A 21,873-nucleotide genomic window follows, 5' to 3' on the forward strand; every position below is an offset into this window, starting at 1 on the left:
CGGTTCATTATTTCTCACAATGTCCATTCAGAGGCACCAAGGGACATTTATAGAAATAATATTCATACGTAACATTTATTGAGCATTGATTCCACAAACATTTATTCAGAAACTGACATACACAACGTCCCATGCCATTCAGTGAGGGAAAGAAAAACAAGACAAAATGTCACTGTTCCTTCTTTCCAGAAGCTTATACAGAATAGATGTAGCAGTCTTAAACAAATACCATGAATATTTTAAATAAAGGAGGATAGAGGAAACTGGTTTTTTTCTCCAAAGTACCATGATTTATGTCTCATAAATTACTCAGATCACTTGTAGGCTTGATTTATTTTGCTAAAGATTTACCTATTGCCCAAACTATGATCATGCTATTTTATTAATAATTCATTTTTGAGAGACAGCGCAGTGTTATTGTTATTCCTATTTCATAGAGAACGTGTCTGGTAAAGTAACATCCCCAGGGTTGTACAGATCACAAGTGTCTTAAAATGAACCCGACCCATGAACCCAAGTCTCATGATTCCAATCAGATTCTTCAGGCCTTCGTGATGAGCCCTTGCTCCTGTGTATCACCAGCCTCTGCCATCTCCCACTGCCTGTGGGGTCCTCCCATTGCCCATTCCCTATGGGGTCCTACCATTGCCCGTTGCCTGTGGCATCCTGTCTAGCCCCTTGCATGGCTTTTGAATTTGAAAGAAGGACATCTAGACTTTTAGTAGTGCTGCTTCCCACGTATTGTTCAGTTAGTTTCAGCAAACATTCATTTGCTGCCATTTTGTTCTTAGTCTGCTGTACTTGGTACAGAGGGCAATGAAGAAGAAATAGAAGCCCTAGTTCTTGCCCTGGAGTCACTCAGAATCTAATTGGGAAGGCCAGGTGTATACCTCAGCAAGAAGAGAATGAGATTCATTTCACAAAGACTCACCTGCAAGAAACTGTTCTAATCCTCCTTGATCTCGGTGCCTTCCCTCTCATGTGTGATTTATCCTACCGTATGCCTTGCTTATATGCTGTCTCTCCTCCTTTAGACTAGGAGCTCCTCCAGAGCAGATGGTTAGCTTTTTATTTTTCTTTGTATTCCTAGGGCTTAGCATAGTGTTCAGCACATAGTAAGCACTTCACGAATTCTTCTGGCTGATATGAGTGAAACATTGTGTGGCACAAAAGTTAATGGCTGGGTAATTCATTTATGGAAAAGATACCTTTTGTTCTATATCTAATATGTAAAAGGTATTGCTTGCTGCTGTTTTATTAACTTATTATTATGGAAAAGGAAAATATTTGTTGGTTCTATTAACAAGAATGTTGCAAATTTTATTACTATTACTAATAGGTAGTGACTTCCTTGCACAATAACCATTATTATTCAATGAAGAGATAGTAAATGCCTATTGTGTGTAAGGTAATTGGATTATCAGTGGTATAACAGTATAATGACAAGCTTTTTCAATGTCATCTCTTTTCAGAAACTTATTGGAGAAGTGTTTAACATTGTGAGCCAACAGTCTACTGCTCGACCTGGATGCATTATTGAGCTCGATGCAATAACTAACCAAGTAAATAAATGCTAATGAAATGATGGTAGAAATATACTTAAAAATTGCTTCTATAACTGCTATTGAATTTTGCCTTCACAACAATCTTCTTTTATCCCAAGTCCTGTCAGATCCTGATTAGCAACAGAGTATAATCTGTGACTGGCTCAGGGATTATTCTTTTTTTAGGTTGGGGCTGTGAGACTGTTCCTATTGTAAAGGAATTTGGCTTCTGGGAACAGAATAGCTGTGACTCAAGTCCTTCTGTGTTGAGACTCCATTTAGGTTTGGACTGTGTAGTCTTTTTCTATGGAAAGGAAACTAATTTGAGGAATGTTCTCACTTTAGTGGGAAGAAACCCTGGCTTACAGTGTTTTGACTTAAATCACTTGAAAGGTTTTTAGGAAGAAATGTCTACAAATGCAGGTAGGATAGGGATTAATTTGAAAATAAGTTCTTTAGTATTAATCACATGACTATTGATCAGCCTTAAAGACAGAGCTCTGACCTATCAAAACAGGAAGGCATAAAAAACAAAAGCAGAGTTGTGAAACTTGGAACGTGATAAAAGATCAAAGCAGACCTACAGAATTATGTGTGGACAAGTGCATTTTCCTAATCAGTATGCAAATATAGGATTCCTAAAGACTAAAATCATCTGAAAGCTCAGTCCCAGGGGCTACCTATTCAGGAATAGCTGAGTTCAAATTCTGCCTCTGACATTTACTAGCTATCTGACCTTGGGCAAGACTCTTACCTTTTTGAGCCTCAAGTTTTGCAACTGTAAAATAGAGATAATGCCTTGTAATCCTTTGCAGTGTTTGTAAACCTGGAGTTGGACAGTAAATTCTTTTGTTTTATAGGTAAAGAAGCTGAGGTTCTGAGGAACTTAGAAGCTTGATCAGTCAGATTCCTCAGGGAGTCAACCAGAGCTGTTGCTCTTGAGGGTGAAAAGAGATAATGCAAATAATGTGCTTTGTAGACTTTATCAAAACTTTCATTACATAATAGATGCTAATAATGCTTGTCAAGTGATAAAGGAATAATTGGGTTAAGGCCTAATGGTCCTGACACCAAGGAAAATTTAGTTGCTGTTTGGTCCTTCTATCCCACATCTGGCTTGTGATGTTACTGAGGAAAGAGATTCACTGCCATAAGGCTCTGGGCTCATCATGGGGGAAGGAACAGATTTTTGTCCTTCAAGCAGGACTCCTTTACAGTGCTTTTATTGGCCCTTATGATTTTTATAAGGAATTCCTTGCTGAAAAGGAGAGCTAGCAAGAACTCCATGGGAGTTTGAAAATTTCCTTATGCTCCCACCTCCTACTCCCCTTTTGGGGGGTTATATATGAGAATGTTTCTAAAAAACGGAAGACTTCATCAAGATTCCTGCCAGCACATGTCCTAGAAGAGAGCAGCCTCATGAGAATAGATCTTGCCACCTCAGAAGTCTCAGGCTTCACCTGTCTTATGCCCTTTCTATGAATTTTGGGGAACCTAAGTAGGTTAGGGAAATATCGATATGCTTGGTGCTGAAAGAACCTTCACCTTTATTCTTTTTCACCTTATGCAACCCCTCAAGATTTAGAGATATTTCAATATCCTTAGTTAACTTAGGCCACTATCTCAGTTGCCCCAGGAAATACTCCCACATCTTTCCATTGGAGAATAGCAATCTCTCATTTTGGGATTAATAACTCAAGAGAATCTGGAACACAAAGGAATTTTTCAGATTGTTACTTAAGATGCAGCGAATTGTCATTTTCTTCCTTGACACATTGTAGATGATCCTTGACAGACATTAGTTGGATCCAGGTTCCTTCACTCTACAAGATGACTTTTGTGTCCTCAGTCTTAAAAGATCTACTGAATCAGGTTTACTGTTCACTTGGCAAACTGATCTTTGGTGTATTATATAGATTGTACCCAAGGTAGGTGCATCCTTTCCTTTCTATAACCAGCCTGAGAGCAGAGCAGTGGGTAGGATGAGACTTCGAAAGCTTTTAGGATGAAGAAGAACAAAGAAAAAAAGCAAATTCTTTACCATCTCACTTTTGCTGCTTAGCAGGTCAGCAAGTTAGGAGGTAAAAGTTCATCCCTTCTTCATGGAGAAAATTGAAATCTAGAACTGAACAATTTATTAACTATCCCCGGACAAAAGCAGTGTACTAATTTAGCACAGTGGAAAATGCAACACAGATGTTTGGATCTGTCAGGGCTATTATATACCTAAGTTTTAAGACTTAGTCTTCAAGCAATTAGATTTCTGTGGTTAGACGTACCAGGCTCTCTTCACCAAGACACCCGAAGATAACTGAATATGCATGTATGTCAGTCAGTGGCAGAGAGTGTGCAGGCCTCTTTTCTGTCCTTGAGAAACTAAATGACTCAAAAGACCCTCCTAAACATAGCTCAAGAAATAATAGATATCTTGCTGTAAATCATGAGAAATGCTTTGTACTTGAAGTTAGAAATACAGAGATGCCCAGAGATACTAGGTGCCATGTTTGACTTTGTCTAGGTGATCCCTAGAAAGTAAGTGCTGCAAGGGACCTGATGCATACCCTTCATTTTAGAGATAAGGAAACTGAGGCCCAGAGATTAAGTGACTTACCCAGAGTCACAAAGGTAGTAAATAGCAGAACTAGAAATTGAATTCTAAACTAAGACCTACAAAATGATTTCCCAAATTGGAAATACTTATTTGACAAAGGAGTTGAGAACATTTTGTGCAAAAAAACCCAAAACAAACCCAATAGGATCTTGGTTTCCTTAGGGTACCCTTCAACCAGGCTCTGCTATGCCTCATCATTTGTTTAAGGTGCCTTAGACAGATACGGCCATTTTTCTGTAACAGGAGGAAGGGAACCCAGATCCCAAGTCAGGACAGTAGAAATCATGAGCTAGAACTAACAGGGACTGGAGGCAACCAATTTCAAATGACTAATCTTCAGAAACATCAAAAAAGCCATTACTACATTCATTGTTACAACTCAGGGGAGGTGCAGAAGCAGCTATACAGAACGGTTTTCCCTTTAGGCCAGGCACAAGCTGGCCTGTCTTTGGCCTCAGTGTCTACTTAATGAAAAGGGAATCAATATTTCCTTAGTCCTGCTAGAGACTCTAGGAAACCAAGTTCATTACCATCTTACTTTTGCTGCTTAGCAAATCAGCAAGTCAGGAGGTAAAATTTCCTCCCTTTTTCATGGAGAAAATTGAAATCTAGAACTGAGCAATTTATTAGCTATCCCTGGGCAAAAGCAGTGTGCTAATTTAGCACAGTGGGAAATGCAACAGATATTTGAATGTCAGGACCACTATAGACCTTCATCAGTGATTCTTAAATTTCTACTGACTGCATTCAATATGTTCAGTCAGTGAGGGGTATCTGAAAATATGTCTTTACTTCTAAGGGAGACAATGAGCCACCTGCCTTCTGTCTTAGAAATCTTTAAACTCTCATTTAGTCTCAGCTTCTGGGATAGAGCCTTTTTTTTTCCCTGACGAGAAATTTGTTAAATTTTTAAATATATATGGAATTGTTTTCCTTTAAATATAAGAGATGATTTGATATCCAGTGTCTATTTTTTTTCTAGTCGGTAGCAATCTTGTCTTTTTATGTTGAGAGAGAGCAAGAGTGAGCAAGTGTGTTTACAGAGGAGGATAGGTAGTTCTGAAGTACAAAAATATTAACTTTTCTTTTTTTGGTGTTTGTAGTGTGGCTCAAATACACAGTTACTTCATGTTTTTCAAGAAGATTTCATTTTAGGCTATAAGCCACTTAAGTTGGACATGGAGCAGAAGGAAAAAGAGATATTTTTCCAACCATCTCAAGGTACCTTTAAACTTAGTCTGGATTAAATTGAAAAAAAGTTCAGTTTCTATGAATGGCTTTTATAATATGCTAGAAATCCCTGAAATAATTTGTGACATATACAACTAAACAATTTAGTTAAAATGACTTCAGTTTTGGCCAGTAAGCAGATTTGTATCAGTACTGCCTCTGTATCAAGGAAAATTATGTTTTTTTAAAGTAAAATTAAAAGTAATAAAGCATGGAATAGTGGAGAGATTATTACCTAAGAGACAAAAGTTCCAAGTTCTTGTCTCCTTCCTAAGTTTTTAAGTTTTTGCTTTGGGCCTGTTTAGTTTAATGCAACCAATATTTATTTAGTGCCTATTCTGGTATATGTGAAGTATTTGTGTACAAAGATGACAAGCAGTATTGTCCTTGCCCCAAATAACATCTTACTTTCATGGTTTATACTTTAAGGTTTACACAACACTTATCTTAGAAGACATTTTGTGGAGGTCCTTTCAGTTTACATTCCAAAAGTTTTTCACATTTGTTGCCTTTTCTCCACTCATTGAATTATTCTAAAAGCCTATATGTTACCCTCTCTCTAGCTTCTCTCCATTCTAGTTCATCCTTTATCTGTCTGCCAGAATAATCTCTCCTAATATACAGGTCTGATTTTTTTTGTTCTCAGAAGCTTTTAGTGGCCACTGTTGCATTTTAGTTAAAATACAAATTCAGCTTGGTGTTTAAGGCCTTCTACAGGCTTCATCCTTATGGGAGGTAACATAGAGTAATGGATAGAAAGCAGGACCTTGGAGTCAGGAAGGAACTGGGTTTCAAATCATGCCTCCTACACTTTTATCTTTCTCTGCCTTCATTTCCTTACTGAAAGGATTGGACTTGATGGCCTCCGAGATCCTTTCCTGCTCTAAATGTACGATCCTACTTTTCTAGGCTTGTTTCACATTACTCCCCTTTCTACATTTTTCCATTATAGGAGGAATTGATTGCTAGCGATTCCTCAATCTTGCCTTGCTGTCTCCTGGTTCTCTTCATTCTCACAGTCTAGCATGTACACTCCTTCATATGGCGTTGAAATCCTCAAACATACTCCTTCCTATCGTTTCCTGTTGAAATCCATTGTTTTGGAGGCTCATCTCCAGAATCATCTCCTCCATAAAACCTTCTCTGGTTTCTACCTCTTCACATTTTCTAGAGTTTTTTGACCAGGTTTCCTTTTGTTCCTGCCACATCCCATGTTTTATTAATTATATTAATTTCTGTATCTATTGTATTTTTTTGCTTGCAGAGACTGTATCATTTTCCATCTTTGTATCTTTGGTACCCAGCGCAGTACCTCGCACATAATTGATTTGAGTGATAGTTTGACCTCACACCAAACGCACTTGGGCAAGAGTCTGACAACCAAGGAGGTTTTTTTATTCACCCTCCTGTGTGGCAGTCATTCTTTTTGAAAAAACTTTAGTTTTTTGAGATTTAGCAAAATAAATAGTTATGTCCACAGATAATGTTCTTTCATGAGATTATATCAGTTTGTTTCTAAAAGGCCATTCATTGTCCTCTGGTGTATAATGTCACTGGTGTTTGTTTTTTAAGTTTTGAAAACATATTAATGAAGCATCTCTGTATTTTACTCTTAGGATATCGTCCTCCACCTTTTTCAGAAAAGTTCTTTCTTGTAGTTATTGAAAAAGACAGTAATAATTATTCGATTCTTCACATGTGGCATCTTCATCTTAAGTCTGTACAAGCGTGTTTAGGTAAGTAGCTATAATTCTATAGATGGAGTGAATTTATGTTGTGAGTGTACTTTGTCAGATTATTCTTTAAGCAGAAATTCTTTACCTGGTGTCCATGAGCTGTTTTGTTTTGTTTTTTAAATATCCTTATAATTATATTTTATTACAATTAGTTTCTTTTGTAGTCCTATGTATTTTATTTTATCCATTAAAAATGTCATTTTGAGGAGTTCGTAGACCTCACCAGCCTGCCAAGGGGGTTCAGGACTTAAAAAAGTGTTAAGAATTCCTGCATTAAGAGATCTTAAGAAGTGTAAATTGCAAATTGTTTGTATCACACTTTTAAATATGAAAATAAGAGACTGAATCCATTGATGAAAGAAATTAGACTATGCCTAAAAGGACCTCATTCCATGTACTTATAATAATTTTAATGAAAATTTAGTAGAATTAATACTATGCTTTTTGAGGTTATTAATGCATCGTCAGTGGAATCACTAAGTGAATAGCAAAGTTGTCTAAACTTTTTTATAACAAATCTAGTATAACTGTAATAATTTCTATAGATAAAATAGGTATGTCTACAAATATTAACAAAAATTAACAGTGATTATCTACAGGACACCAGGATTAAAGCATTAATAATTCAAGTCTATAATTTAGAGCTCATAGAAATTGGCACATACATTTTCTTCTGAATACACTTTTCTTTGGGAGACAAATTAAGAATTATGTAGCTATCACAGTCAACTTGATTAAGTCAATCAGCTGTTTCATTTTTGTCTTTTTATCCTCAGGACCTAAAACAGTGCCTGGTACATAGTAGGTGCTTAATAAGTGTTTGGTTAATTGATTCATTCAAGAATTAAGTTCAACTTTAAACTATTAATATTTCAGCATTATTTTTGATATTACTTAAAAAGGGGCAGAAATAATGTAATGGTGACAAGACTACAGTCAGGAAGAAGAGGCTTCGTATCCTACGTCTGGTACTTACTAGCTTGGAAGTCTTGGGAGAGTCAGCCAGTCACCCTGCACCTTCGGTTCTTTATCTGTTAAGTGAATGCAATGGGACCTGGAGTACATGTCTTACAGGATTATTGTGAAATAATACATGCTATCAAATCAAGTCAATAAGCAATTATCAGGCACCAACTATGGACCAGGCACCGTGTTAGATTCTGGATTTCAGTTAAGACAAAAGCAGTGTCTGCCCCCATGGACCTAACAATTGAGTGAGTGACGCAGCATGCAAACAACTATGCACAAAATGTGTCATGTGCATATGATATACATTACATATATCATATAGCAAACAGCTGTGCACAAACTGTGTCATATGCATATGATATATATTACATATATATTCAAGGAATCATTGACAAGAAAAGAGGGAATTCTGGGCATGGGGATAGCCAGTGAAAATGCACAGTTAGGACACAGACTATCTTGTCCAAGAATAACAAGGAAGCCCATGTCATTGGAGAGGGGTCGGGTATCAAAATACTGAAAAGATAGGAAGGGGTCCGGTTATGAAGAGCTTTCAGAGCCAGAATGAAGGATTTTTTATCTGATTCTGGAGGTAATAGGGAACCACTGGAGTTTTTTGAATAAGGGAGTGATACAGTTATGCTTATAATTTGGGTGCTGAGTAAAGTGGGGAGACATTCATCATCATTAATATTCAGAATTCAGTTTTGACCATATTTGGCATTTTAAATCAGATAACATATTTTGTAGGTTTCCTTTATGGGTGCATATTATTTCATGTCTCAGTTTTTAAGAGCAACATGATCATGAATGGAATTAGTGACATTCTTTCTCAGATGCTAGATTTAAAAAACAAGTCACCTTTTGTGGCCTGCCTTCCTTCCTCTCTGCCTCCTGCCTTGTAGCTAAGAGAAGCCTGCCTCCTTGATTTTTTCTTTGTGAGACAATGCAAATCTTCTAATTCTGCCTGAATTCCCAGCATTGGATTTTGGGCTTTTGAGTGATATTGACTTCACAGAAAGAAGGGAGATGGAGATTCTTGTTAGGTGATTCAGGATTACTGATGCAGTGTGGCACAGTAAAAAGAGCACTAGATTTGGAGTCAAGTATCTGAGTTCAAATCTTGCTTCTGCCCCATAACTCTCCGAGTGACCTTGGGCAAGTCATGCAACCTCCACAGGTGTGTAAGGTTTCTCCTCACTCTTTCTTTATGATAAATGATCCTGTGTAGCACCTCAGTAGGAAAGAAATCCTCATGAAATATTAAAGCACCTATTGTGCAAGGTACCTGGTTAGTCTTTAGAGAAGATATGAAGATAAAGAAGATATGATCCCAGCTTTCAAGGAGTCCACTGTATTAACTCCTTGAAGCTTTTTTTAATCAAAGAATTGGTTTTATTATATTTAAGAAATCTTGGTATAATTTGTTTATGAGATTAAGATGAATCATAAAAAGGTTGAGGATTATCCATGGTATTCCTATCCCCTAATATAAAATAAAATTAATACTGGGCAGTATTTCTGGTTAGTCCTATTTCTTTGTGCCTGATATTTTGGCAGGGAAAGGGGAGAGGCTGGTGTTCTTCAGGAACGTTTACTTGTATCCTATAAATTTGGACTCTGAAAGATGTCTGATGTGCAGATGTACTGTATTCTTATTTTACTGCTGGCAGTAAAATATAGTTATACATGATTGTAGAATTTTCATGTTACTACCATTAGGTGTTGAACAAACCAAAACATTAGGTTCCAACTTTATAATCTCATCTTCTAAAGGTGAGATCTCAAAGTATTCTTCAAATTCTCTAATTTTTCAGTTTTCTTTCCTCTCAGTGATCTCCATTTTGCTTTCTTTGGTTTTGTCTCCCAAACTACCTCTGAGCTTGTAATGTCAATATCGGCTACTTCTTGTTTTGTATGGTTATTAACTGATGAAATCCCAACATCTTGGAATGACAGCATAATCTCTTGTTGTGCCAACTTTGCTTTTTCACTTCCATATGTCGCTTTAAATACTTTAGAATCTCCAGTGACTAAAATAATGCATTGCAAGCCTTCAAAGAATGAAACTAAATAAATGGTCTTTTTCCCATCCAAATTTATTGATGTCATCATGTCATCTTTTTACATTAGTTCATGGCTCTTTCCACATTTCCAGGTCAGTTATCTAGAGCCTCTGGGATGCCTCCAAGTATACAAAACTGCTTTGCCAGGAGGAAGCATGTCTTCCATTTCAGTGAGACAATATGTGCAAGAAATTGGGATGATTAAAAAATTTTGAGAGACATAATTTTGGGTTAATTTAATCATTTTATTAATAAGGCTAGCAGGTTATTAATAAAAGGATGGTCATTTGGCTGTCTCTCTTAGACCAATGACTTGAATGTTGGTATCTGTGAAGTTAGAATTACCTAGATTACTGGATTCACTTGAAATTTCTACTTTGGCACCTAAAAAATGGCCATAGCATTTATAACTGCAGTTATGATAGCTATAGTGAAGAGTCCTGTGGCATTGTAGGATTTAACAGATCATGCCATCTGTGTAGGCTTGGTGGTACAAAGATCTAGAAGGAGAAAAAGGATGATGGTGGTTAGAGAGAGTGAGTCGTAGTTAAGTGATGAATACTGCCGAAGGCCACACTATTTTCTGCCTTTTGTGCTCTTAGAGGAGCCCAATCATGATGGCAGTGTTAGGAGGTCCAGGGGAACCAACTTGTCACAATAACAAGTTTCCTGAAACCTCTGTCAGAAAGCACTTCATTGGTTCTGGCTTCCTCTGTTTTGAGAGCCTGCTGGGGATTTACTCCTTTAGATTGCCACCAACATCTAAAAACGCCTCAAGCTACCTTTATAAGGTATGTAGAAAAAAATCTATACTCTTTATTTTAGCTCAGAAACATTATTTTATAAGCAGATTTTGTTTGGTGAGAGATTCTGGTAAGTGGTCCCCATCCTAAACAGGAAACTCTCATATTCAAGCAATTTTTAACTCGCTTTTTTAAAAGTAACTGTGAGATAGATAGGAAAGGTTAAGAATACAGAGGTCTCATTTGTGTTTTTTTCTGATATTTATCCTAAAAGAAACAGTAGTAGGAACATTTATGGGAAGATCTGGTCCTGATTTCTCTGGGAAAGACAAAGCAATGCAAGGCACCAAATGTTTGTTAAGCACTTAGTATGTACCAGATACTGTGCTAAGTGCTAGGGATACCAATACAAGTCAAAAGAAAGACATTTTTTCCCTCATGGGGCTTAACATTCTAATAGAAAGGAGGCAATGCTAAAAAGAGCTGCAAAGGTTAGGGAGGGCGTTTGGGTTTGGAGACAGGACATATGGAGGTGGACCTGTGTGGAGCATGGTATTGAAATCTGGAAATTCAGAACCATTGCTATAAGACTGGAACCTCCTAGATGAATTCACTAATGGGAAAGAAGTATGAGTGTGATGGACAGATAGTTCACTATGACAAAGACATAATGGTTGATGGATGTTCCAGAATGAGCAGGCCCCGGACTTTGAGGGAGTTTCCAGGATAAGATTTCGGTTGAGGTGGTGTTGAAGTGTAGAAAGTCATCTAGAGATGGAAATTGTTATCTAGTTAGTGATTTCAAGGGACGTTGTTAGAATAGTAATTCTTAATTTTTGTAACACAAAGACAGGCTTCCACAAAGAAGCTGGAATAATGTCATCTCATATTTCTGTGAAGTTTAAGGTTTGAAAATGAGCTTTTTATTTGAAAATGCAAAAGTTTTCTGGCTTTATTTATTTATCTCTGGCCTTATTCATTTATTTATTTTATTATTTTATTTATTTGTTTTGTAAGATCAATGTTAGCAAATTCTATATTATATGAAATTCATATCCTGAGAATCATCTGAAATTTCTTGGTTAAATTATTGAACTGCAGGATGTGTCACCTAGGAATAGACTGTAAAGATCATGTATTCCAACCTTTTTATTATATAAAGAAACAGAGTCATGGAATGCTTAAGTGATGTGTTTCAGGTTATAAATGTAGCTCACGGTCCAGCTGGGCCTCTCACCAAGTCTCATACATTTCAAGGAAGTCTTGTTCACATTCCATATCATGAAATTAGGAGACCGGGGTTTTCCTTCTGGCTCTGACACTGACTTTGACGTTGCACACGTGTAATTTACCAAGGCATTAATTTCACCTTCTTTAACACAGCAACAATAGCTATCCCTTAGAGCTGTGGAACCGATTTTTCTTTTTCAGAGTGCCTTTCTATCAGTATCATTTTTTCTTATTTAATATTTTAATTTTCACAATCTTATGTAAAAAGAATTTTAACATTTTTTCAAATTTTGAGTTCCAAATTCTCTACCTCCCTATCCCCATTGAGAAGGCAAGAAATTTGGTATAGGTAATACATGTGTAGTCATGGTAAATGTATTTCCATGTAAGTCATTCTGTGAAAGAAAACACAGACAAAAGCACCCCCAAGAAAAATAAAGAAAAAGTATCTTTGATTTGCATTCAGACTCTACCATTTTTTTCTCTGGAGATGGACAGCACCTTTCATCATAAGTCCAACAAAATTGTCTTGGGGAATCATTGTATTGCTGAGAAGAGCTGAGTTATTCATAGTAGATTGTCATACAATATTGCTGTTACTGTGTACAGTGTTCTCCTGGTTCTGTTCATGTCACTTTGCATCACTTTGTATGTCTTCCCATCTTTTTCTGAGAGCATCCTGCTCATCACTTCTTAAAGCATAATAGTATTCCATCACACAATCATACATAGCTCTTTATTCAGCCATTCCCCAATTGATGGACATCCCCTCAATTTCTAATTTTTTGCCACCACCAAAAGGGCTGCTATAAATATTTTTGTATCCATAGGTCCTTTTCCTTTTTATTTTTTTATCTCTTTAGGATACAAACCTAGTAATGGTATTGCTTGGTCAAAGGGTATACGTGGTTTTATCGCCCTTTGGGCATAGTTCCAAATTGCTCTCCAGAATGGTTGAATCAGTATACAACTTCATGAATACTACAGTACTATTTTAATTTTCCCACATCCCCCCACAATTGTCATTTTTCTTTTGTCTTATTAACCAATTTGACAGGTGTGAGGTAGTAGCTCAAAGTCATTTTAATTTGCTTTCTTCATCAATAGTGATTTAGAGCATTATTTATTTATATTTATATATATTTATATTTTAAGACTACAGATAGCTTTGATTACATTGTCTGGAAAGTGCCTATTCATATCCTTCTACCATTTATCACTTGAGGAATGAATGGTTCTTATTTCTATAAATTTGACTCTTGTTTTCTATGTTTGAGAAATGAAATCTTTTTCAGAAAAACTCACTGTAAATTTTTTTTCACAGTAATGATTACCAACTACATATTTCCCTCCATCCTGTTGTTCCTGTTTTTCCTGTTCTCTCAGTTTACCCTGTCCATTCTCAAAAGTATTTTGCTTCTAACTTTTACCTTCCCCAAATAGCCCTCCCTTCTATCAGATCTCTCCCCACCCTCTTCTCTTATCCCCTTCCTTTCCTACTTTCCTGCATGGTAAGAAAGATTTCTGTACCCAACTGAATATTTTATTCCTTCCTTTGAGGGAATGATTTATCCTTTCTTTGAGCCGATTCTGATGCAAGTAAGGTTTCATGTCCTCCCCTCCTTGCTTCCCCCATTTTCCCCTCCACCACCAAATCTCTTTCAGACCTGTTTTATGCCAGATGATTTATCCCATTCTATCTCTCTCTTTTCCCTTCTCCAAGAGCATTCTTCTTTCTCATTCCTTAATTTTATTTTTTAGATAATAATATTATCATTTAACTTACACCTCTGCTTTCTGTCTATGTATACTCCTAACTCTCCCAATAATGAGAAAGTTCTTAGGAGTTTTATAACTCCTAATACCATTTTTCCATGTAGGAATATAAACACATCTCTTACAATTTCTCTTTCCTGTTTTCTTTTTTCTTTTTTGCTTAATTTTTGCTGCTTATATTTGAAAGTCAGATTTTCTATTCAGCTCTGGTCTTTTCATCAGGAATGCTTGAAAGTCCTCTATTTAATTGAATGTCTGTTTTCCCTCCTGAAGGATTATGCTCAGCTTTGCTGGGTAGGTGATTTTTGGTTGTAATTTTAGCTCCTTTGCCCTCTGGAATAACATATTCCAAACCCTCTGATCCTTTAATGTAGAAGCTGCTAAATCATGTGTTATCCTGACAGTGGCTCCACAATATTTGAATCATTTCTTTTTGACTACCTGCAATATTTTCTCTTTAGTCTGGAGGTCTGGAACTTGGCTCTAATATTCCTGAAAGCTTTCATTTTGGGATCTCTTTCAGGAGATATTATATATTTTACCTTCTAGTTCTAAAACATCAGGGCACTTTCCCTTGATAATTTCTTGAAAGATAATGTCTAGGCCCTTTTTATTGATCATTACTTTCAGGTAGTCCGGTAATTCCTAAATGATGTCTCCTGGATCTGTTTTCCAACTCACTGTTTTTCTAATGAAATATTTCACACTCTCTTCCATTTTTTTCATTCTTTTGATTTTGTTCCATTGTTTCTTGATGTCTCAAAGTCATTAGCTTCCACTTGCCCAATTCTAACCAAAGGAATTATTTTCTTCAGTGAGCTTTTGTAACTCCTTTTCTATTTGTCCAGTTCTACTTTTTAAGGAGTTCTCTTCAGTGAATTTTTGTGTATCATTTTCCATTTGGCCAGTTCTGCTTTTCAAGGCATTCTCTTCATTGGAATTATGTGCCTCTTTTAACATTTGGCTTATTCTGTTTTTTAAGGTGTTATTTGCTTCATATTTTTTGTACCTCCTTTACTAAGCTATTGGCTCTTTTTCATGATTTTCTTACATTACACTCATTTCTTTTCCTAATTTTTCCTCTACCCCTCTTATTTGATTTTTTTGCTTATTTATTTATTTTTAGTTTTCAACATTCTTTTCCACAAAATTTTGAGTTCCAAATTTTCTCCCCATCTCTCTCCTCCCCCCCCACCCCAAAACGCTTTGCATTCTGATTACCCATTCCCCCAATCTGCCCTCTCTTCTATCACACCCCTCCCTTCCCTTATCTCCATCTTCTCTCTTTTCTTGTAGGGCAAGATAGATTTCTATACCCCATTACCTGTGTTTCTTATTTCCCAATTGCATGCAAAAGCAATTCTCAACATTCATTCCTCAAACTTTGAGTTCCAACTTCTCTCCCTCCCTCCCCACTCATCCCCACTGAGAAGGCAAATAATTCAGAATAGGCTATATATGTGTAGTTTTGCAAAAGATTTCCATAATAGTCATGTTGTGAAAAACTAACTATATTTCCCTCCATCTTGTCCTGCCCCCCATTTATTCTGTTCTCTCTTTTGACCTTGTCCCTCCCCAAAATATTCACTTCTACTTACTCCCTCCTCCCATTTGCCCTCCCTTCTGTCACCATCCCCACCCCACTTATCCTCTTCTCCCCTACTTTCCTATAGTGTAAGATAGATTTTCATACCAAATTGAATGTGCATGTTATTCCCTCTTAAGTTAAATGTGATGAGAGTAAGCTTCACTTTTTCCTTCTCAACTTCCCCTTTTTCCCCTCCATTGAAAAAGCTTTTTCTTGCCTCTTTTATGAGAGATAATTTGCCACATTCCATTTCTCCCTTTCTCCTCCCAATATATTCCTCTTTTCACCCCTTAACTTTATTTTTTTAGATTTCATCCCTTCCTATTCAACTCACCCTGTGCTCTCTGTCTGTATGTGTGTGTGTATGTGTGTATGTGTGTATGTGTGTATAATCCCTCCAACTACCCAAATACTAAGAAAAGTCTCAAGAGTTTCAAATACTATCCTTCCATGTAGGAATGTAAACAGTTCAACTTTAGTAAGTCCCTTATGATTTCTCTTTCCTGTTTACTTTTTCATGCTTCTCTTGATTCTTGTGTTTGAAAATCAGATTTTCTATTTAGTTCTGGTCTTTTCATCAAGAATGCTTGAAAATCCTCTGTTTCATTGAATGAACCATTTTTTCCCCTGAAGTATTATACTCAGTTTTCTTGGTTTTAATTGTAGTTCCTTTGACTTCTGGAATGTCATATTCCAAGCCCTTTGATCCCTTAATGTAGAAGCTGCTAGATCTAGTGTTATCCTGATTGTTTTTCCATAATACTTGAATTATTTCTTGCTGCTTGCAATATTTTCTCCTTGACCTGGGAACTCTGGAATTTGGCTACAATATTCCTAGGAGTTTTTCTTTTTGCATCTCTTTCAGGAGGTGATTGGTGGATTCTGTCAGTATTAATTCTGCCCTCTGGTTCTAGAATATCGGGGCAGTTTTCCTTGATAATTTCATGAAAGAAGATGTCTAGGCTCTTTTTTTGATCATGGCTTTCAAGTAGTCCCATAATTTTTAAATTGTCTCTCCTGGTTCTGTTTTCCAGGTCAGTTGTTTTTCCAGTGAGATATTTCACATTATCTTCTATTTTTTCATTCTTTTGGTTTTGTTTTATAATTTCTTGGTTTCTCATAAAGTCATTAGCTTCCATCTGCTCCATTCTAATTTTTAAAGAACTGTTTTCTTCAGTGAGCTTTTGAACTTCCTTTTCCATTTGGCTAATTCTGCTTTTGAAAGCATTCTTCTCCTCATTGGCTTTTTGAACCTCTTTTCCCAATTAAGTTAGCCTATTTTTCAAGGTGTTATTTTCTTTAGCATTTTTTTGGGTCACTTTTAGCAAGCTCTTGACTCACTTTTCATGACTTTCTTGCATCGTTCTCATTTCTCTTCCCAGTTTTTCCTCCACCTCTCTTACTTGATTTTCTTTTCTTTTTCTTTTTTTTTTTATTAATTTATTTAACTTTTAACATTCATTTTCACAAAATTTTGGGTTACAAATTTTCTCCCCATTTGTCCCCTCCCCCCACCCCAAAACACTGAGCATTCTAATTGCCCCTATCACCAATCTGCCCTCTCTTCTATCATCCCTCCCTTCCCTTGTCCCCATCTTCTCTTTTGTCCTGTAGGGCCAGATAACTTTCTATACCCCTTTACCTGTGTTTCTTATTTCCTAGTAGCAAGAACAGTACTTGACAGTTGTTCCTAAAACTTTGAGTTCCAACTTCTCTTCATCCCTCCCTCCCCACCCATTCCCTTTGGAAGGCAAGCAATTCAATATAGGCCATATCTGTGTAGTTTTGCCAGTGACTTCCATAATAGTCGTGTTGTGTAAGACTAACTATATTTCCCTCCATCCTATCCTGCCCCCCATTGCTTCTTTTCTCTCTTTTGATCCTGTCCCTCCCCAAATGTTGACTTCAAATTGCTCCCTCCTCCCATTGCTCTCCCTTCCATGATCCCCCCACTCTGCTTATCCCCTTCTCCCCCACTTTCCTGTATTGTAAGATAGGCTTTCACACCAAAATGAGTGTGCATTTTGTTCCTTCCTTTAGTGGAATGTGATGAGAGTAAACTTCGTGTTTTTCTCTCACCTCCCTTCTTTTTCCCTCCACTAAAAAGTCTTTTGCTTGCCTCTTTTGTGAGAGATAATTTGCCCCATTCCATTTCTCCCTTTCTCCTCCCAATATATTTCTCTCTCACCACTTAATTTCATTTTTTTAAGATATGATCCCATCATATTTCATTCACTCTGTGCTCTCTGTCTCTGTGTGTGTGCATGTGTGTGTGCATGTATGTATGTAATCCCACCAGCTACCGAGATACTCAAAAGTTTCAAGAGTTACAAATATTGTCTTTCCATGTAGGAATGTAAACAGTTCAACTTTAGTAAAGTCCCTTATGACTTCTCTTTACTGTTTACCTTTTCATGCTTCTCTTCATTCTTGTGTTTGAAAGTCAAATTTTCTTTTCAGCTCTGGTCTTTTCATCAAGAATGCTTAAAAGTCCCCAATTTCATTGAAAGACCATTTTTTCCCTGAAGTATTATACTTAGTTTTGCTCTGTAGGTGAATCTTGGTTTTAGTCCTAGTTCCTTTGACTTCTGGAATATCCTATTCCACGCCCTTCGATCCCTTAGTGTAGAAGCTGCTAGATCTTGTGTTATCCTGATTGGATTTCCACAATACTTGAATTGTTTCTTTCTAGCTGCTTGCAATATTTTCTCCTTGACCAGGGAACTCTGGAATTTGGCCACAGTGTTCCTAGGTGTTTCTCTTTTTGGATCTCTTTCAGGAAGTGATTGGTGGATTCCTTGAATACTTATTTTGCCCTCTGGTTCTAGAATCTCAGGGCAGTTTTCCTTGATAATTTCATGAAAGATGATGTCTAGGCTCTTTTTTTGTTCATGGCTTTCAGGTAGTCCTATAATTTTTAAATTGTCTTTCCTGGATCTATTTTCCAGGTCAGTTGTTTTTCCAATGAGATATTTCACATTATCTTCCATTTTTTCATTCTTTTGGTTTTGTTTTGTGATTTCTTGGTTTCTCACAAAGTCATTAGCTTCCATCTGTTCCATTCTAATTTTGAAAGAACTATTTTCTTCAGTGATCTTTTGAACCTCCTTTTCCATTTGGCTAATTCTGCTTTTGAAAGCATTCTTCTCCTCATTGGCTTTTTGAACCTCTTTTGCCAATTGAGTTAGCCTATTTTTCAAGGTGTTATTTTCTTCAGCATTTTTTTGGGTCTTCTTTAGCAAGGTGTGGACCTGCTTTTCATGCTTTTCTTTCATCTCTCTCATTTCTCTTCCCAGTTTTTCCTCCACCTCTCTAACTTGATTTTCAAAATCCTTTTTGAGCTCTTCCATGGCCTGAGCCCATGGTATATTTATTTTGGATTTGTGGGATACAGAAGCCTTGACTTCTGTGTCTTTCCCTGATGGTAAGCGTTGTTCTTCCTCATCTGAAAGGATGGGAGGAGATATCTGTTCACCAAGAAAGTAGCCTTCTATGGTCTTATTTTTTTCCCCTTTTCTGGGCATTTTCCCAGCCAGTGACTTGACTTATGAGTTTTCTTTCCACCCCCACCTTGCCTCCAGATCCACCCAGCCAGTGTTTGGGGTCTGAGATTCAAATGCTGCTTCCCAGCCTCAGGGTTTTGGGTGGGGGTGGGGCTGCTATTTAGTGTGAGATTAAGTTCTAGTGGTCAGGTGGGGGCAGGGCTGCCTCATGGGGCTCAGTTCCCTCAGGGGGTTTATGCAGAGACCTTCAACAATGGATCCGAGCTCCTGCCTGCTCTGGGAGCCCCTGTCTGCTGCCACCCCCGCAGCTGCCTCCCGAGGGGGCCCAAGCCACAGGGACACCCCACTCCCCTCTCAGCCACCCAAAAAGACTCTCTCACCGACCCTTGTCACCTGCGGATGGAGGGACCTGCTTGGCTGCTGGAGATTCTGTCCCTGAAGCCTGCTCGGATCTGCTCCTCTTGGTCCAGTGCGGCCAAGACAGGGCTGGGCTCTCCTCCAGGTCCGGTGTGATGGACCTTTTGCGTCAGGTTTTCAGGGCTCTCTGGAACAGAAATCTTGTCTGCTCCGTTGTTCTGTGGCTTTTGCTGCTCCAGAATTTCCTTAGAGTTTTCAGAAGTAATTCTGGGGACCTGTAAGTTTTTGGCTATTTTAAGGTGTTATGATCTAGGGAGAAGTGTGTTTCCTACTGTCCTGTATTATGCACTGGTTTGTGAGCAACCACAAACACTCTTTTCAGCCTGGAACCATGACCAGGGTACCTGCTCCTTTGTAGCTGGCCCAAAGTTCTTCTGTGCTCACATTCCTCCTTCCAATGGGACCTAGAGTCTGGACTGTGACCCAGAGCCAAGTGTAAACAATACAGTAGAGTCCTGTCCCTGGTGTCAGCAAAGAGACCCTTGTAAGTCTCTGTCTGGTCCACTGATCCCCTGACTATCTGTGGGCTGAGAGGTCTTGAAAGGGCCAGTGCTGCCCCTGATTTAGTTACCCTGAAGCTTGCTCCTGGTTTGCTAGAACTGGTGTGACTTGGTATGGCTTGCACTGGACTGTACTTTTTTCTCACCCTGGTGCAACAGACCTTTCCTACCAACCTTCTAAGTTGTCTTGGCTAGAATATTATTTCACTCCATCTTTTTGTGGGTTCTGTTGCCCTAGAATTTGTTTAGAATCATTATTTAAAGGTATTTGGAGGGGTTTTGGAGAAAGCTCAGCCTTTACTCCTCCTTTTACCAGTATTATTTTTAACCTCTCTGTGTTTCAGTTTTATGGTCTACAGAATGAGGACTTAAACTTTTAAGATATTTCCCTGTTTTGACACTTTGTAGTTTTGTTGTTGTATCCTGACACCATCCCTATGAGGGTGTGACTCTTTAGATTTGGAAGTAAACTTAAAAGGTTACTTAGCCCAACACCATCATTTTTTAAAAGAAGAAACTGGCCTAGCTAATAAGGAGGAGGTCCAGAGAGCTGAAGAACTTTCCAGCTTGCCATACTTTTGTAGGAAGTAGCATTACTGGGATTTGATGTCCTGATCCTCTGACATCCAATTCAGTGCCCCTGACTCCATGCCATGCTGCTGCTTTAAAAAAATGAAGCAGAAAAGAAAGGCAAAAGGGAAGTGACTAAGAGGTGAGTATCAGATTATTGAATCAAAGTGGAAATCCAGAGATTGTATCATGAGCCTTGGAATAGTTGAAAGTTTTCAATATTTCCAAAATACTTTAAAGGGGGTAGAGTAGTAAGTGTTTCTGTGCCTCATGTGTTTGGTGAATCTAATTAAAATGTGTATTTTTTTTTTTTAATCCCTCAAAGCTAAAACTGAAATTTCTTCATCAGAGAGTCTACTTACAGTGCCCGGGCAAAAGAACATAGATTCTTCTCCAGAAACTTCTCCTAGTATAAGTTCTATGCCACATTCTTCATCCATTGCTAATCTTCAGACTGCTAGCAAACTGATTCTGAGTTCTAGTCTTGTCTATAGTCAACCACTTGACCTCCCAGATGGAGTTGAAGTAATTAGAGCAACACCTTCAGCAGGTATCTTAGCTTTTGTTACCTGATACGCTTGGTAGTGATTTTTGGTGATTGTGATGGAATTATTTTGTGTTTCTTAATACATGACATGTTTTACTGTTACAAAATCTCATGGTCTACTGAAAGAAGTATTTTTCTCCTGCCAGATAATATTTTCTACCTCTTAAAAATAATTCTCTAAAATAAATTGTATTAGCTTAACTGAAATCAGTTGATTAAGGTGAGAGCCTCTTACCTTATTTTAGTTTTTTATGTTAGGATGACCATGATAATACAGGATATTTTTTGATTAAAAAGTGTGAACACCAAATTTGTCTCATGTCTGCTATTTTGCCAGAGTTAAGACTTTGAACTTAGAAATATGCAATATATGAAAAAGTTTGATTAGATAAATTGCCCCTTATTAATCTGTTCTAGCTTAATGCTGAATTTATAGTTAATAAATTCATGATAGGATCCTTCTCATTTTTCCTTGCCACAATGTGTCTCCCTCCTGTACTCTCTTGATCTCTCAGGCTATTGTCATTCTTAGTCTGTGTTTTTTTGCTCTAATCTCCCTGCATGGTACATCTAATTTATTTTTTACTCTTCTTTCTCTTCAAAAATTTTTCATTTATTTTAGACATTCTTTTTAAATTTTGAATTCCAAATTATTTCCTTCCCACCCACCCACTCCATCACCCACTGAGAGAACTAAAACAATATGATCCATGTGACATCATGTAAAATATATTTACATATTAGCCATATTGCAAAAAAAAATTTTTAAATGAAGAAAATTATACTTGTTTGCCCTCAAAGTTCTTCATTTCTTTCTTTGGAGTTGTATAGCATTTTTTCATC

The 21,873-nt window shown here is 37.4% G+C and overlaps 1 protein-coding gene across 6 annotated transcripts in view; it reads left to right on the top strand.

The window, feature by feature from the left end:
• Positions 1–21,873, top strand: part of DMXL2 (Dmx like 2) — a 145,750-nt gene that overhangs the window by 66,112 nt on the left and 57,765 nt on the right. For all 6 annotated transcript variants that reach the window (XM_072622890.1, XM_072622888.1, XM_072622884.1 and 3 more), the window contains 4 exons: positions 1,473–1,562; positions 5,259–5,376; positions 7,002–7,121; positions 20,809–21,033. In XM_072622890.1, coding sequence (XP_072478991.1) covers positions 1,473–1,562; positions 5,259–5,376; positions 7,002–7,121; positions 20,809–21,033 — 553 coding nt within the window. The remainder of the gene's footprint in view (positions 1–1,472; positions 1,563–5,258; positions 5,377–7,001; positions 7,122–20,808; positions 21,034–21,873) is intronic.

Source organism: Notamacropus eugenii, chromosome 7, assembly GCF_028372415.1.
Source record: "Notamacropus eugenii isolate mMacEug1 chromosome 7, mMacEug1.pri_v2, whole genome shotgun sequence".
Taxonomy (NCBI): Eukaryota; Metazoa; Chordata; class Mammalia; order Diprotodontia; family Macropodidae; genus Notamacropus; species Notamacropus eugenii.